This window comes from Acomys russatus, chromosome 26 (assembly GCF_903995435.1).
Source record: "Acomys russatus chromosome 26, mAcoRus1.1, whole genome shotgun sequence".
Lineage (NCBI taxonomy): Eukaryota > Metazoa > Chordata > Mammalia > Rodentia > Muridae > Acomys > Acomys russatus.
The window spans coordinates 49,377,071-49,394,976 of record NC_067162.1 but is presented as its reverse complement, the minus strand read 5'-3'; the positions used below and the strand labels follow the sequence as shown (position 1 = coordinate 49,394,976).

At 50.1% G+C, this 17,906-nt stretch overlaps 1 protein-coding gene across 1 annotated transcript in view; it reads left to right on the top strand.

The window, feature by feature from the left end:
• Nucleotides 1–13,439, top strand: part of Egln1 (egl-9 family hypoxia inducible factor 1) — a 39,163-nt gene extending 25,724 nt beyond the window's left edge. Inside the window, 4 exon segments of the mRNA XM_051168600.1 lie at nt 8,625–8,744; nt 10,417–10,553; nt 12,429–12,496; nt 13,279–13,439. Of these exon segments, the coding sequence (XP_051024557.1) occupies nt 8,625–8,744; nt 10,417–10,553; nt 12,429–12,496; nt 13,279–13,337 (384 nt within the window). The 3' untranslated portion in view covers nt 13,338–13,439.
• The last annotated feature ends 4,467 nt before the right edge of the window (nt 13,440–17,906 follow it).

The window sequence follows — 17,906 nt, the reverse complement described above, 5'->3', positions numbered from 1 at the left end:
GCTGTGACCTTTTAATACAGTTGTTCCTGTTGTGTGACCCCCACCACCACCACAAAATTATTTCTTTTTTTAAATTTTTATTTACGTATTCATTTTTTATGTACATAGGTGTTTTGCCTACATGAATGTCTGTGTGAGGGTGTCAGATCATGAAGTTACAGACAGGTGTGAGCTGCCATGTGGGAATGGCATGTGGGGCCAGGGCCCCGAGGGACTGTGTGATGGTGGCAGCGAGACCGAATTCGCAGAAGAGTCCCGGGGAGGTGCTGATGGTGTGAGGCTCTTGTTTGTGTGTTCGCAGTCACCCTGTGAATGTGTGAGCTGTTGGCTCCAAGCATAGTTCACGCGAGGTGGGACTGAGGTTTGCTGTGGCCTGACCAGCTCCCAGCTGCTCCTGCTCCACTGCCGTGACCGTGTGTGGCAATGGCCCTTCACTGTAGAAAATGCAGCGATTGGCAGAAAAGGAAATAAGAATAAGACACTGTTCTGCCTTTAATTTGTTTTATGTATATGGATCTTGTTTTTGGTTTTTGTTTGTTATTTTTGAGACAAGGTCTCTCTCTCTCTCTATGAACCCTTGGCTGTTCTAGAACTCTCTTTGTTGACCAGGCTGGCCTTGAACTCAAAGAGAGATCCACCTGCCTCTGCCTCCCAAGTGCTGGGATTAAAGGTGTGTGCCACCATGCCAGGCTAATGTTTTGCCTGCTGGCATGTCTGTGCACTAGTGCCCATGGAAGCCAGGAGAGGGGCATCAGATCCCCTAGGCCTAGGGTTAGAGGTGGTTATGAGCCCTGTGGGTGCTGGTCATATAACCTGGAGTCTCTGGAAGAGCAGTCAGTGAATGCTCTTAGCCACCACCGACCCCGACTCCAGCCGAGTGTCCCGGGCCCCTGGGGGCCACACATCAGACACTTACGTTACGATTCATGACAGCACCAAAGTTGCAGTTAGGAAGTAGCAGTGACATCATTTGACAGTTGGGAGTTGCCGCAGTATGAAGGACCGCATGAAAGAGGCGCAGAACTCAGAAGGCTGAGGACCCCGTTCCTGCCCATCTACCTAGTCCCTTAATTCATGGTTTTTTTAAAGGTAGCTTAAGTAACATTTGCCTTAAAGAGTTTCTCATAGTGGACAGTACTTAATTTTTAATTGAATTTTAATTTATCTTCTTTAAAAAAATTTTCCCCATTTTAGATTTTTGAGACAGGGTTTCACTCTGTAGCCCAGGCTGAGCTGGAACTTACTGTGTAGCCCAGGCTGGTCTCCGACTCCCGAGCACTGTGTTTCTAGGCTTATTAAACTACCTCACCCAGCTTTTAAAATGTTTTGTACCTTATACTTTAACCCTTTAAATGGCTTCTCACTCTATAATTGGACGGCCTTTAGCCTGGCAGCTTTTTTTCTGACACCTCCCAGGCTGTCTTTGGGTCTGCGACGTTGTAGTTGGGTAGTTTGGTGTTTAGTTTGTCTCTAGGGACTGTGGAAATGTCTCTCTTGCTTTTGTTCGGCGTTTGCGATCACAGTTGCAAAGCCACATCCACTGTCTCCATAACTCTTCTGAAGAGACGCGCATAGTCCCCGTTCAGGCATTTCCGTATGAGAGCGAGTTTTTCTGAGGCTGTCTTGTTGGTTAGAATTGAGTAACACTGCAGGCTGTGTTGGGTTGTGCTGCCAGGTTAGTCAGGCAGGGAGAGAGGCTGGCCCGGGTGAAGTGGTCCAGGCTCCCCCTCCACGGAAGGACAGACAGAACAGATGTTGGTCACTTCTGCCACTGCCACACTGGATCCTAATTCTGCCTGGCAGTGGGGCCCAGCTGGCGACAGCGATCTTCCGCTTCTCGTTTGAGAAAATAAATGCTTACATTCCGGTAGGCACATGCTTAGCTTCAGAGTTGCCAGAACATGGAAGCACACAGAACCAGGCCCGGGGGCCCAGCAAGCCTGAGCTCACCATCTGCCCAGGTGCCTCAGCTGTGTGGCCTCTGGTCAGCTGGGTGTTCTGGCCTGTCCTCTGTAGAACAGGTCCTGGCTCCTAGCAATGAGTACACTTTCACATGCCTGCCTGGCTCTCAGCCAACTCCGCCTCAAGGCAGGTCAGAAGAAGAAACTGCTCCAATATCTCGACTAAGTTCTCCAAGGTCCCGGGAGCCGTGAGGTGCAGCTGTCGTTACTGACGTCTCTGCACCGGGCACAGTTAGTAGCGTCGCGTTGGTCATGTGGTTGATTAGCTTTGTAGGTGGTCAGCTGCTGCTGTACAGGCAAGGGCAGTTAGGTACAGAGAGCCTACGTGGTCCAGAATGGCCCAGCCAGTCAGCAGTGGCATGGTAAGAGCTCAGGTGCAGCCGCTGGCAGATCTCTCTGTTCCGAAGCTACTTTTATTAGCCCCCCCCCCCCCCTTCTAGGAAGGCATGCGCAGTTTCAGCAGTTGTACACATTTGGTTGTAATCCTACAGTTGGTCTGATCTCATCCCAGGACCCAGAGAGCATAGCCACAGTGCAGATATGTGCTGTCCTTCATGGGTCCTGCTTGTTTGCCTTGATTTTTGTTGTTTTGTTTTTTTGGTTTTTTTTGTTTGTTTTGTTTTTTGTGGTTGGTTTTTGCCTTTTGTCTGTCTGGTTGGTTGGTTTTGTTGGGTTGTTATTATTGTTTTCCAGACAGGGTTTCTCTGTGTTGGCTGTCCTGGAGCTCACTCTGTAGACCAGGCTGGCCTTGAATATAGAAATCCACCTGCCTCTGCTTCCTGAGTGCTTGGATTAAAGGCGTGTGGCACCACCACCACCTGGCAGGGTTTTTTTGGTTTTGTTTTTGGGTTTTTTTTTTTGCCATTTTAAAAGAAGAATTTAAGCCAGGCATAGTGACTTACACATGTAATTGCAACACTTGGTAGGCTGAGGCAGGAAGATTGTAGGAAAGTTAAGTTGGTGAGTTCCTTTACTGGTGTGACTTGATGAGAGAAATGTGAGGTAGGACGTACTCAGTTCCTCTAGGCAAACAGATGCCGGACATGGGTCTGTAGAGAAGAAAGCCTGGGGCTGGTTCGGATTGTATTCCACTGTCTAGTAGCCACGTGTGTGAGCAGTTTTTTCAGTATTTTTTAAACCGTGTGGTTGGCTCTTCCCCTGTTATTAATTTATCTACAGCTTAGTCATCAGCCTGCAGATTACTTACCTGTGTCCTCACGGCTTCGGCCCCCAATTCCTATCACACCTCACCGGTCACTTCATGAGCACTGGGTCTTGTCCTGCTGCAGGACTAAAATGAGTTTCCTATGCTGACAGGTGAAGGAGAGAGAAACACGTTTTTTTGTTTAGGTCACAAGTGGGGGATGAGAAAAAGACTGTTTATCCCCTTAGAAGTTGAACCACTGTGTGGGGGACATTGGTTGTTAACCAGCTGAAAAATATCCTTGGACAAATGCTGAGAGGAGGTATAAATGTGAGCCAAAAACAAGCGGCAGGGCCTCTGGAGACTTGGGATAGTTTGGGCTGTTCAACGCTCCACTTTGAGACGCTTCTAGAGAAAACTGCCCAAGGGAAGGCTTTGGGGCTCTGGGCTCCGGCTGAGGTTCAGGGTTCTGATTGCCCCAGGTTCCAGCAGAAGAACTGCTGATTACGCCAGGAGAATCGCTCCTCAGAACTGATATCCTTCTGGTTTCGTGATTGTGTTCTTTAATCTCCTTTTCCGATTTAGGTTAGTTGGGTTATAAGTAAGGTACTCTCAATTAATAAGTTTGTAATAAAATATATTTGCTAAGAAAGTTGAGCCCTACAGACAGAATATCCAGATGTGGTGCCGAATAGCAGCCTGTGACTGACACGCCGTGGCACTGTCAGACGACCAGGGAGACGCACTGTCGGGGCCTCAGCAAGCTTTGGGACATGAAGGTTAACCCTGGGCTAAGTGAGAGCTGTGGTCAGAGGAGCAGGTGGCTCTGAAGAAGGCCATTAGGGCCCCAGAGGGTTGCTGTGGGGAAGTGGGGAGGAGTGCAGGGTCACCGGTCAGGGTTAGGGACCCTGGCTTATTCGCACCTGCGCTGCAGGGTTGTGTGCAGCCGTGTGTAGCAGGTGCTTGAACACTCGTATAAATGTGCAGCAGTTAGTGCCTCATGAAACTGCAGTGCACTGTGTGAACTGGTCTGCAGCCCTAGCTTAGTGTGTGCATGGCCAGGTGCCATATCCCTAGAATCTCAGCACAAAGGTGGATGACACAGAAGGATCTTGGGTTTGAGGCCATACTGGGCTATACAGTGAGACTATTTCATAAAGAGCAAAGGAAGTTCACACAGAGCACGTCTGCAGGCTTGGAGTGAAGAGCAGATGGCCAGGGAGTGACAGCGAAGGCCAGATGGCCAGGTGTGGGAGTGACAGTGAAGGCTGGATGATCAGGTGCGGGAGTGACAGCGAAAGCCGGTGTTACTGCTTCTCTTGAGACACGGTGCTGGGACAGGGTTAACTGTCAACCCACAGACCTGTTCCTCTCATTTAGAGTGGAAATAATTTCATAGCCTGTCGAGTTTTAGTTTTCTTACCATCAAATGATGTTTCCAAATAATTCACTTCAGTAGGAAGCGGCAGGGGAAAGGGGACACGCACGGCAAAGAAACCTTACTTGGTTCCGCTTCGTATTGAAGTCATCCAATGCCAGATTAAATACCCTTGGGCTGCAGAGAGAGCGATGGCCAGGCGCTTCCTCCGTTTATTCTCTGGACGAGAAGCGGCTTTATGGTGTTTCCCTTGTGAGCAGGGCCTCTGTCTCGTGTGGTTTCATCAGAAGGGAGGAAGGTGTAGTCCATCGCTCGCTTCCTCTGGCGTCTCCCTCCCGAGTGGCTGTCTGCAGTAAGCCAGGGACTACGGGACACCGCTGGGGTCACAGGGGGGTCACGCGGCTTCATCTTCTGGCTTCTCATTTGCCAAGGTTGTGTGGGGCTCGGTGCAGCTCTCCATGGGCAGGGAGGTGGAGGTGGCAGGGCAACTGCAGGCCGGTCCACTCTGCAAACAGCACGCTGCAGGTGGCGGGCGTGTCTCAGGGACAGTGAATTGGCATAGTAAACAGAGTTTTACTCCCTGAATTGAAATTAAAACTTTCTTTAAAACTTCATCCACCTGGGCTGGAGAGATGGCTCAGCGGTTAAGAGCACTGACTGTTCTTCCAGAGGTCCTGAGTTCAATTCCCAGCAACCACATGGTGACTCACAACCATCTATAGTGAGATCTGGTGCCTTCCTCTGGCCTGCAGATATACATGTATATATAATAATAAATAAATCTTTAAAAACAAAACAAAACAAAAAAACTTCATCCATACAGCCAGGGCTACATAGAAAACCCTGTGTCAAACAAAACAAAACAAAAACAAAAAAAGGAAAAGCCTCCATCTACACTCTGTCCCCTAAGTCAACCCTCCTCTTCTGTAACCCTCCCCATAGCCAGCTTCTTCAGTGAACAGAGTCTGTCTCTGCTGTCACCCAGTCTCCTTTATTTCTCTTAGAGACGGCGTTGGCCAGTTATTGACCCCTTCAATGTTGTGGTCTAGCCTTGCCTTAGGGGTTGGCTTCTAGAACCAGATTCCCCAAGTCCCTGAGAACACTAGCCTTCTGGCCTTAGTTTCCTTGACAATTGGGTGACAGGGGGGCAACACTGTGGGCCCCTCGCCTGGTGGGTCTGGTGTGTCGGATGCACTTACTCAGGCCTTGGTGGCTGGTGCTGAGTCTCTGCACATTTTAAAGCCTGGATGGGGCATGCTCGCCGCCAGCTCTTTTCCCCTTCAGGGCGGCTTTCCTCCCTGTAGCCCAGGTTGGCCAGTGATTAAGAGACTCTCCCCGCCTCACCCTTCTGAGTGTTGGGCTTACAGATGTGCACCACACACCCCGCTTTCTGATGCTTTCAGGGTAGCCCCCACAGTCCCGGTTTCTTGACTCCCTTTCTGTCTTTTTTTTGGGCCCTGCTTGCTCTGCCCCAATGTTCCCGTGTCCCGCTCTCCTCCTGTGTGATACCCGGGCACGTCTATGCTTTATCAGATGGCCCTTCCTTCTGGACCCCCGTCACCAATCACCTTCTGGGGACAGATACTCTGCTGTGGTCCAGCTAACCAAGCGACGGCTGCCTATGTATGGAAGGCCTAAGCACCCAGTAGTTACCGCGACAGCTGCCTATGTATGGAAGGTCTAAGCACCCAGTAGTTACCGCGACGGCTGCCTATGTATGGAAGGCCTAAGCACCCAGTAGTTACCGTATCCGAGGAAGTAGACTTTAATGCTAGTGAAGGAGGGGTGGACTTGCGGGGGATGGGCATGGGGGACACAGGCAAAAGAGCAAGCTCCCCCCTCCACGTCCTTTATATAGGTTGCCAGCAGAAGTACCTGAGATTAGAGGTAGGTCTTCCCATTTCAAATGATTTAATTAATCAAATGTACCATACAGACATGCCCAGCCATTTTTGGGTTTTAGCTAATTCCAGATGTAGTCCAGTTTACAACCAAGAAGAGCCATCACACTAACCCTACAGTATATATATACTTGTGGGCTGGCACCACTCACCTGCAGTTCCTAATATACACAAGCAAGAACAGCCAGATACGGTACGCACCTCTGATCCCAGCACATGGAAGGCCAAAGCAGGCCAGCCTGGGCTACATAGTGAAACCTTGTCTCCAAAACCCAGGTGAATAGATGGATGGATGACTGAGTGAGTGAGTGAGTAAATGAATGAATGAGTGAGTGAATGAATGAATGAGTGGGACTTGATATTCTGATCATGGTCATGTTAGTCCCAAGGCCTGTATGTTTGTGTGTATGTGTAGTAAGTCTGAAAACATATTTGCTACATGTATAGGTGATGGACATCCAGTGTGTGTGGACCAAGGCGAGCCTCCTCTCCTGTCCTGTCCTGTCCTGCGCTGGGATTTCCAAGGAACTGACTTTAAGTCTTTATGTTTCATTATTAGTGGGGAGGGGGAGGGGTATGTGGTGGTCAGAGGAAACTTTGTAGCGTTGGTTCTTTCCCAGTTCTACATGGGCCTGGGGATTGCATGCTCACACAGCTAATGGTTTTACCCACAGAACCACCTCACCCTGCCACCCTCAATTTACTTTGTTTTGTTTTGTTTTTCCAAGATAGGGCTTCTCTGTAGACCAAGCTGGCCTTGAATTCAGAGATTCCCCCTGCTGCTCAGTGCTGGGATGGGAGGCCCCACTGTACAGTAGGCGACAACTCCGGTTTGCGGTTATTCCCCGCCCACTCTTGGACTCACTGTGACTTTCTCACCGTACTGCCAGCAGTTCAGCCAGGAGGGTCTTGCTATTGGACTGGCGCCCTCTGGGTGCTGTGCTGTGAGTCTTTCGCAGCTGGTGACAGACTCTTTACTGAGGCCCCTCCCCCCAGGCCATTCTGTTGTCACTGACACTAACACTAAAGCAGATGCTTATGAAGTCCATCCTGGGTCTGGAAAAATAGAGCAGCAGCCCTGGCCATGATGGGGAGCAGGAGGTCAGTCTGTCTAGGAAAGCCAGCTGACTTGGATTTAAATTAGCATTTGTCACATACCTAACCCTGATGGCCGATAGCTTGACTTTTGACAACACTAGGTGGTCATCCCTGGGGGGTTCACCCGGCACTCTCTCTCCCATGCCAGTGGATGATGAATGATCTCCCCCCGCTCCAAATCTAAACCCCCACCAGTCTGACGGGAAGATAGAGGTGACTGACATGCACAGTGGCCCTGCAGCGTAAACAACCTTTTCACCACTCTCCTTTTGGGGACTTCTTCGTTTTTGATGTGGTGGATTGGTGCTCGCTCTTTTCTACAGCCTTTTTGGGCTTTCTTTAAATCATCAGTATCTGATGGATTGCAGTCAAAATGATAGCCAAGTCACACTTTAAATTCAAATGTTTGTGTCCTTGAAGGGTTGACAGAAGAATGCAAACACCAAGGAGGGGGAAATAGCATTTGTCACGTAGCTGGAAGTGCCCTTCGACCCTGAGACGTGAGCGGCATAAGACCCGGCAGCACCCCATTTCCCATTCTCCCCGATGGCGGGGTTTCTGTTGAGCCACTCCGTGTAGGAGCACACGGCCACTGGGTGCCTCTGTGGACGCTATCCCTACAGGGCATCACGCTCGACAGCCTCCTGGGCTGTGTGTGTCTTGATGGTTTGAGCAAAACACAGTTTCCTTTCCCACCTCAGAAGCTTAGTCTCCGTCACGGAGTCTGAGTTTATTTCACTCACTGGCATGACATGAGAGGATGTTTGGAGTTGGCTACCCGCCTGGTTCGGCCAGCACCAGGTGGCGGCAGTTCAGTCCTCAGGTTTGGTACGAAGATTAGCTCAGGACACAGAACTCCATTGAGCAGTAAAGCCCAGAAACCCACTGGCTTGTGACAGCTCAGGGTCTCCACCATGTGGCCCCCTGACCCTCCACGTCGGCTCCGTGCAGAGCTGTCCACACGTGGGGTTGCTCACTGGCCTGTGCTGTGCTCTTTATCAATGTCAGCATAGAATACCCTGGCGGCTCCTTACCACAGCACAGGCTCTTGCTACACTCACACTCCCGTGTGAGTCTGCGTTCGGTCTTGTAAGCTATGTTCCCACGTTCACTCATGGACCATTTGCCTTGTTGTCTTTCAGGCCATGGTTGCGTGTTACCCAGGCAATGGAACAGGCTACGTCCGTCACGTTGATAACCCAAATGGAGATGGAAGATGTGTGACATGTATATATTATCTAAATAAAGACTGGGATGCCAAGGTATGCGACTGAATTCAGTGGTGATGGGTTTCCTCAAGCTATTTTTTTATTCTCACAGATATCTGTAGTTCTGTCTTAAGTCTGTTTCAGACAATACTGTATTTGAAAACAAACACTAATGTATTAAAGCATAGCAGCGTGCCTTGTCCTGTGTGTACCCATGGGTCATACTATGGTGGAAGAGGGCCTGTTGGTGCACACCAGGAATCCCTGTCCTTGGGAGGCGGAGGCAGGAGATTCAGGAGTTCAAGGCCATCCTCAGTGACATGAGAAGGCTACCCAGTTCAGGGATTATTTCCAGTGGAGACCAGTGTCAACCAGCCAGTTGTCCTTAAACAGGGTGAGGAGAAAGAGGATGGATATGTCTGTCATTCCAATATCATTCGGTTCTGTAACACACAGAAGCAAGGAAGCAGGCCATACTCCCAGGGGGATGAGCCTCTAGGCCTCTGTCCTAACTGTGAGCTCTAGGTCAGGCTCAGGGAAGGCATTCAAGTGCCCTTCCACTTTGAGTCCACCTTCCAGGGAGCATTGGTTCTGGTTTGCTGGGCTTGGAGGTCCTCACTTATGACCTCAGCATTTGGGAGGGTCAGAGGTTAAGGTCAGTCATCCTTGGCTACATGGCAAGTCAGAAGCCACCTCATCTCAAAACCAAGTAACCAGTATCTTCAGATTGGTGATTTGTTTGTTTGTTTGTTTCTTTGGTTGGTTAGTTGGTTTTGGTTTTTCGAGACAAGGTTTCTCTGTGTAGCCTCGGCTGTCCTGGACTCCCTTTGTAGACCAGGCTGGCCTCGAACTCATAGCGATCCACCTCCCTCTGCCTCCCAAGTGCAGGGATCACAGGCGTGCACCACCACACCAGCTCAGATTGGAGATGAGTGAAGCATTTCTCCTCATGGTTTATAAAGCACAAGGGTCTCAGGTCCATGTGCCGGCCTGCCGCTCCCCGCGTGGCGTTCCCATGGTTCCGAGTGTACTTGACACACTGTCTGTGATGCCTGTCTAGTCCCCACAGGGAGCCAATGTCCAGGTAAATGACTTGTATGGGTGGAGTTGAGCTCTTAGCAGCTATGATTAGAATTTACACCCAGAGCCGGGCAGTGGTGGCACACGCTTTTAATCCAAGCACTCTGGGAGGCAGAGGCAGGCAGATCGCTGTGAGTTCGAGGCCAGCCTGGTCTACAAAGTGAGTCCAGGACAGCCAAGGATACACAGAGAAACCCAGGCTACCTGCTGCCGAGCCAGAGGACAGAAGTTCGATCCGTGGGATTCACCAACTCCCAAAAGTCATCTTCCAACTTTCACGTGTACACATAAAAGTAGAGGGCGCACGCTCCCCTGCCTGCTCAGTGTCTGGGGAAGGTTACAGTGCAGTGTTGTATAATCCAATTTGCATGCCGACAGCAGCGTGAACGGAAGTACTCACTGGTCTTTCAGGCTTGCAAACAGGTTTGGAGATTTTGTATATTTGCCTGTGTTTGTGCTCACAACGCAAAGGGTTTTCTTCTGTGTATCAGTGTTGTGCGTGGGGTCTTGCCTCCCCACCACGCCTTGTTAACGAACACAGTTGTTTTCACAACTGATCCCGCTGAGCACTTGAGTCATCAGCTCCCCTCACCTTAACCCGGTACAACTTGGTGGCTCAGACTGACACACTCTGCTCTTTTTCCAGGTAAGTGGAGGCATACTTCGAATTTTCCCAGAAGGCAAAGCCCAGTTTGCTGACATTGAACCCAAATTTGATAGACTGCTGTTTTTCTGGTCTGACCGGCGCAACCCTCACGAAGTGCAACCGGCATATGCTACAAGGTAGTGTTCATTCACGGGAACTTGGTTGACATTGTGGCAGGGCAGTGGGGAGTCGGGGAACCCAAGGGTCTGTGGAGCGCCTGCCTGATGCCCAGGCTTTATGGTCTTAGTCTGAGTGGTAGTACCTGTGGAGTCACACTTGGTCCTACTTTCAGAAAAGCAAGAAAGACAAAGAGAGAGAGAGAGAGACACACACACACACACACACACCCCGCAGTGTTAGCCTGCATGCACGCGCGTGCACACACACACACATACACCTGCAGTGCTGGGCCTGTTAACACTGCCCATCTGCAGACCATATAAGTGTTTTCTGAATGCTTTTAGAAAAGGGAAAAGGGCAGCTTTTGGAAAATAATTCTAAGAGCAGAAGTGAGGAGAAAAGGGGGTCAGGGAGACTGACCCAGAAGATGCTATGTGTGGTGCATGCTGGGAAGACAGACTGATAATGCAACGTCTGCTGCCATGTGCCTACCACCCCAGAATCAGAACCACTGCAAGTTCAAGGCCAGCCCAGGCAGTATATGGGACTCCAGGCTGGTGATAGCAGCATGGTGAGAAAAAGCAGGAAACAACCCCAAAACACCCACCTGGTTTTTCCAGATCTCTTTCATTGGACTTACGGACTGTTAAGTAACACATCCTCCTGTATGTGGGCTGGTGACTTCTGTTTGTTTTACTATCAGTATGATTTGGTGAGAACACCCAGACAGAAGGTCCTGCGGGCACAGTTGTGACGTGTGCATTTGTAGTGATGTAGTGAGCTTGCCTGTTCTTGTCAAGGAACGTGGCAGAGAGGCCCTGCTGCTTCCTTTGACTTAGAAGCAGCCAGGTGCTGTTGAGGTTGCGTCTCCCTGGTGTCAGGGTGGCCAGCGGCCAGGGTTGGTGGCCATGGATGAGGCCCCAGGGCCTGCCTGGTGTCCTTCCTCTTGCATCACTGATTCACAGACGGCAGCACCTGCATGCTGGATCCCTGACAGGAAGCCGGGGAAGCAGGCACGGCTCACGCTGAGCCCAGAGGTGCAGTCAGCACAGGGGGCTTCTGGGCCAGAGCCCAGGTGTGTGTGGCCCAGGCAAACGATAGACTAGTATGGAGACAGAGATGGGTGTGGGAAACGCAGCTTTGGAAGCCACGTGGGAAGGGAAGGGAAGTAGTGGGTTTCAGGTGAGGACTGAGGATTCTGAGGCGTTGGTCAGGTATCAGAATTCTGATTGGTGGTTAACTGACAGCCTGCTATTCTGAACTACCCAGACAGCCCTGCTCCCTGGAGGAGGCTATGGGAGGAGCAGGGAAGCTGCTAGACAGAAGGGTGGACACACGGCACTGTCCCCACGGGTGCCCCTGGCTCTGGCCTGCCTCCCACTCTCCAGCAGGGTGACTCTGGGGGCAGGCTGCTGTTTGTTTGGGTTGTTGCTTTTCCCATGACCTTTGGGCTGGTTCCACAGACTCTTACCTAGTGACAGCCCTTGTGAGGAACCCATGGCCTGACGCACACGCTCACATCCAGCGTCTGTGCCCTTGCTCCATTGTTGACATCAGCAGGTGCTGCCATACAGCATTTATTTCGGGGGAGTAAAACAGTCCAGTTGGATGAGGTTTTGGCCTCAAAGCAGTGCGAGTCTGGGTCAGAATCCCTGGAGTTTGAGTGTGGCTCCCCTCCTCCTCACCTACTCCTGACCCTGGGCCTTGTCCCTGGCCCAGCCATGCAGGCTGGGTGATGACCATGCAGGCTGGGTGACGGGGTAGCTCGTCTGCAGGAGGGACAAGCCATGTTTGCTGCACACGCAGGTCTGAGGATGCTCTGTGCATGACACGTTGTCAGGAGCGCTTCCTTCCCAGGGCCCGTTCTGACCCCGTCTTAAATTTCCTTCTAGGTACGCAATAACTGTTTGGTATTTTGATGCAGATGAGCGAGCAAGAGCGAAAGTAAAATATCTAACAGGTAAACACAGCCGGGGGCAGGCTCTGCTGGAGTCATTGTGATGGTGTTTTCTAGAAGCCAGTCTAGGAATGTTTTGCCAGATTTTTTAATTCCTTTATTTTAAAGAGGATTTCTGTGGTCAGTCTTCATTCTCATCTGCTGAAACTGTCCAAAGCGTTAGTGAAGGCTTGAGGCGAGCATGAGTGAGTTACGCAAGCTCAAGCTGACCTTTTCTGGGATGGCCCCCTGAGCCTCACGCTCCTCAGTGGCCTTCCGCCTACCTGGTCCCTCCCCTTCTCCCTTAGGCAAGTGAACAGCCCTTCCTTTCACAATATTCACTCTAAAGAATTGTGTGGCCACAAGGAAAGTCTGTACAGAAGAGGGGAACAAAGGTATTTTCCAAGCTCAGAGGATGGGTGTGCGATGTCCAGGTGCCAGCTTGGTGTGCCGGTCACAAGCTTGTCTTGGTGTCACAGGACTGAGTTGTAGGGAGCTGGACTCAGCTTAGCCCTCTGTAAGAATGTAAAAAGTGGATGTTTGTGTATTTTGGGAGTTACGGTGTGTGCACAGTCAGTGGCTCCACTATTGGACTGTCAGGTGACTTTACATGAAGAGACAGTGGCACTGTTTCTGTTGAGACCGCTCTGCTGACCTTCCAAGGTCTGTGCAGAGCACTTGTCACAGTGGCAGTGGCAAAGGCTAGCATGGGCCTCATGGGACGCTGGAAAAATGAGGTTTCAAGTGTTTGGAGTGTAGTCACAGCCGCTCTGTATGTAATGGGAATGCCTCTCTCTTTCTTGCAGGTGAAAAAGGTGTGAGGGTTGAACTTAATAAGCCTAATTCAGTCAGCAAAGATGTCTAGCAGAGCCTTAGGTCCAGCAGAACCCACTTCACCTACAGCCACTCGGTTGCCTTCTGCGGACTCGGGCCCACGTGGACGGGATGAACAGAGACGCCTGGCGGCTTCGCCAGGTGTCATCTGACAGAGGGCTCCATCCGCTGTGACTGCTGTGGGGTCAGCTCCAGACCTGTGACTGTGCTTGGCTGCCGACTGACGAGGAGACACTGTTGGAGGAGAGTGGCTTTTCCATCTGGACACAAAACAAGGGCCCTTTGTAGGATTTTCTTCGTTTTTCTATTTTGCCAGATCTATCATCTGAGTTCATTTCATCTTTTTTATATCAAGTTTGAATTCGGGGAATTTTTGTATTAGGTACAATTTATCAAAACTGAACTAAGAAATTACAGTATTATTCTCAAAATAACATCAATCTATTTTTGTAAACCTCTTCATGCTATTAAATTTTGCCCTGACGGCCTCCTACGATGATTGTCGCCAGTGAATGATGACTTGTTTGATTTTTGACTGAGAGTAAAGAAACGGCAGGGAGCTCCAGCTGAAGCCCGTGAGGTGTTTCCTGGCGTATCTCACAGTAATTTGAACTTGTAAAGGTCGCTGCTGTCATGCTTCGGCCTTGTTGATAGTGAAACCTAACAGTAGATGGTCACCGCCGACTCCCAAGTAACTTAGAGTTATGAGAGGAAAAAAGCCACAGGAAAAGTGTTTTATCTTTTAAGTTAATTTCTTACAGCCAAGTGACTGGCACTGAATGAACCTGAGGTCGGTCGTCCTCGGCTTCTGGTTCCCAAGACAAAGGGCTTTCTTCCGCTGCGGGTCTAGCCTGCCAACAGTTGTGCCCCACCGCCACGGTTTTCCCTGTGGCTTCTCCTTAGTTTTATCAGAACCTTGTTCTGTTGCAGGGCACCCGGTGTCCCCAGGCACGTGGACAAGTGTGCGGCTGTAGCCTCAATCTTGATCATCGGCTCCTTGGACAGCTGTGAGTCATTTTCACAACCAGTACTGAAAGAAGCGTAAAACCAGACACTTCCTCTTATGGGTTTTTCTCTTTTTAGAGAAAAGAGGGACCGTGGAACAGCCACACCAGGCCTGCCAGACTCCTGCCACCTCTACAGTTCCCCTAGGAGCCAGACTTTGCACAGATTATGGGTGCAACTCCTTGTCCCCTTAGGTGTTCTGTCTCTGACCTTGATCTTTGCCAAAATGTGTGTATACAGAACTATTTCTGTGTATTTCCCTTCACACCAGTCTTAGCCCCTGTGTAGTTTGTATCCAATTAGAACCTTTTCTATGGAAAGCTCAGTAATTCTTATTAAGAGATTGCTATTGTTCATGTAAGACATGAAAAAAAATCAAGTAAGGCTGAGTACGAATCGGGGTTCACTCAGCATTGTGCTTGCATGAGGGGCTCATGGCAGGAAGTCCAGTTCTGTCCTGTATCCTTCAGCCCCAGTAACCGCTGACCACCTCTCCAGCAAGTGCCTCTGCCAGCCGGCCCCAAAGCGCCATGCTTCAGAGTCGGGAGAAACTGTTTGGCATTGGTGGTGGAAGGTCTGTCTGGTTGGATCAGCAGCCTTTTAATGTGGGAGACCATGGTGTCCTTTGAATTGGACCTTTAGATTCTGCTGTGGAGGTGTGGGGCAGGAGTGTGCTTGCTAGACAAAACTTAAATTCTCTCTCTTGGAAAGTGTGTCCTTTCCTGGAGGTCACTGTGAAGCGATCAAGAAATCAGGACAGTTGTGCCCGTAACGGCCACTTCAGCTCTCAGTTTCACATTAGTGGCACCAAGCAGGACTCTACTTCAAAACTGTTTGTGGCCTGTGTCAGTCCTGGTTAAAGAGAAAGCTTTATGACGCTGTTTTTATTCAACACATTAACCTGCTGTGGAGCAGACCTTTACCCATGATAGGCAGAGCGTTTAGAGCACTTCAGGATTCGCATAGAGACTCGTGTGGTTCGGAAGCGGTCTTTCCTATGAAATCCTCTCACATTGCTTGTAAAGCTAATCTAATTAAAAAGATGCATAAATGTTCTTGAAAAAACTTAACTGTTGTCACTTCCAGCTGTCTTCTGTTTTTTAGCCCATTACCATGGGCTTTCATCAAGAGCACATTGGTCACTTACACCTTTGGTCTAGTCCACAGTGTGCAGCAATTACCTTATGTAAATAACAGAAAGCAAGCAGCCAGAAGAGACAGACGCTGCAGGTGCAGACATGGTTAGGGTCAGTGGGCTGCACCTGCATCCTCAGGAGTGGAAGTCGCCCATTCTCTGTAGGCTTTCAGGTTGCCTTAAACCCCACAGCTGCTCAACATGCTGAAGGAGAGGGCTTGGTACACACCTGCAGGGCCACTGGCATGCGCTCTACACACAGTCGTCTGACTTGTGGTCCCATGCAAAGACACAAGCGTCCCCTTAGGGCAGAGTAACGGGATGTACTTGAGCTCCAGGTGTGGTAGTGCACGCCTTTAATCCTAGCACAAGAGGCAGAGGCAGGAGGCTTTCTGTGAATCTGAGGCCAGCCTGGCCAGCCAGGGCTCTATAGTTAAGACCCTGTCTCCAAAAACTCAAAACAACCACGTCAGTGTGGTGTTCAGTTTTTAGCCTTTCTGGCATTTGGAAAGCTACTGAAATATGCAGCGGAGTGGGTCGGGGGATGAGCTAGAAATGAAAACTAAGAGTGGTGTGATTAAAAACAGAATTAATCTCTTTAGTTCTGATGCAACCTTCAGCCTTCTGAGCCTTTAGCTTTGAGACAGGGTCTTGCTGTTGTCCACGCTGGCCCCAAACAGCACTCCTGCTCAGCCTGAGACAGCTTTAGATCATCTGAGCGGCTTGCATGCCCCTGGGCCCGCTTGGCTCCCGAATCCCTCTGCTCATACTGTTTGCTGTCCTGTTCCCCACACTCCATATTCACCACGCCTGGTGCCCAAAGTTGTGAGAGGAAAAGATGCTGTCAGGCCTGCAACTCAAGCCAGCACAGGAGCCCACACTAGAAAACACTGCCTGAGACTTTGCAGGCGCTCTGGTGTGTGGGTCTTGGGAAGCCTCACCACTGGTTCCTTAGGCCAAAGGAAAGAAGAAAAGTTGAGACCTGACTGGAGCCAACAAAAACTCCTAACTGTAAAGCACAAGAAAACCTAAATGCACTCAAATAAGCATTTCCTTGGATAAAACTTAACACTTGGAACTAAAGATCCATGTCCAGCACTGATATCCCCGTAGTTACAGCTACAGAGGGGCTGAAGCCCAGTGTGGGCCTCACAGCAGCCGGGCTAGCATGGCGGTGCAGCTCAGGCACAGCCTTTAACCTAGCTCTGCAGCACTGAGATCACATTCTTTACCTTATGTTTGCACGTGTATAGAAGCGTGTGTGTGTGTGTGTGTGTGTGTGTGTGTGTGTGTTTAGTTGAAGAGGAGCAGGGGCCACCCTCAGCACCATAAAAATCAAACCATAAAGACATAGCTTTACATCAAAACATCCTCATTTATTTTTAAATTCTGAAAAGCTTTGAAAAAATATAATCTTAGAGCTTTTGAACAATGAGACAGGATGAGGCTTTAGCTGGTGCTCTCCTGTTTACCTCAGATCCCAGTTAGGAGGTACGCACAACTGGCCAAGGGCAAACAAGTTTCTCACTCTGCTGTTAGCCAGCACAGGATGCAAGCACAGGCCTCTCTAGACAGAGGGTCCGGGCTGTGGCCTGCGGTGGGAGCTGAACCAGCCTTCACTCCAATGTGAGGTTAAAAGTGCTTCCAAAGGGAGAATTCAAACAGAATGGAGCACGTTTCACTGATAAAATAGCAGATACAGGGGTAACAAATCTTCTCTAACAAGTACGGGCTCACCAACTTTCCACTTCTCTCTAGCATTCCACAACATGCTCAGAACCTGGTGTTGCCTACCAGCTGCACCTGGGCACAGCTCATCCTCTCCCTCCTGGCACTGCACAGGCCACTAGAGGACACACCAGGTGCAATCCCACCTGCACGCCTAGCTAGGCCTGTCCGCATGCTTCCTCCTGCCATGAGCTCACAGCTCACACTCCACCCCCAACAGCTGTGTCTCCACAGGATGTGTTTTGTCCCCGTCCCCCCACTGCGCTCTCCCTGCATGTTGAGGCCCTTCCCCTCTAACAAGCTGACTCAACTCACTAAGGAACAAGGCCAGGGTGAAGCCCTGTCCTGGCGCTGACTGACCTGCATCTCCCCACTGGGCGCAGCTCTGAAGGGCAGGGACCACTACTTACCTATGTCAGAGCCCTGCAACTTCATACAGTTTGGCTCAGAAATATTTAACTGCCTATAACCTTTAACATTGATGAAAATATGGCATATGTTTAAACACAAAACTTCAATAGCCATTTATCTATAAACACTTAATACTATTTAACTTCGTGCTTTAAGAAATACCAAAACTTGTTATCCGATCTGACAGGCTAAAGATCCTGTCAAGAATGCTGAGAAGGTGACACTTGCACACTGCTGGAGGAGGGGAAGTCGGATAGAGATGAACACAGATACGCTGTGACCAGTTCCACCCCCGAGTGGCTGCTGTCAGCATTACTTAGG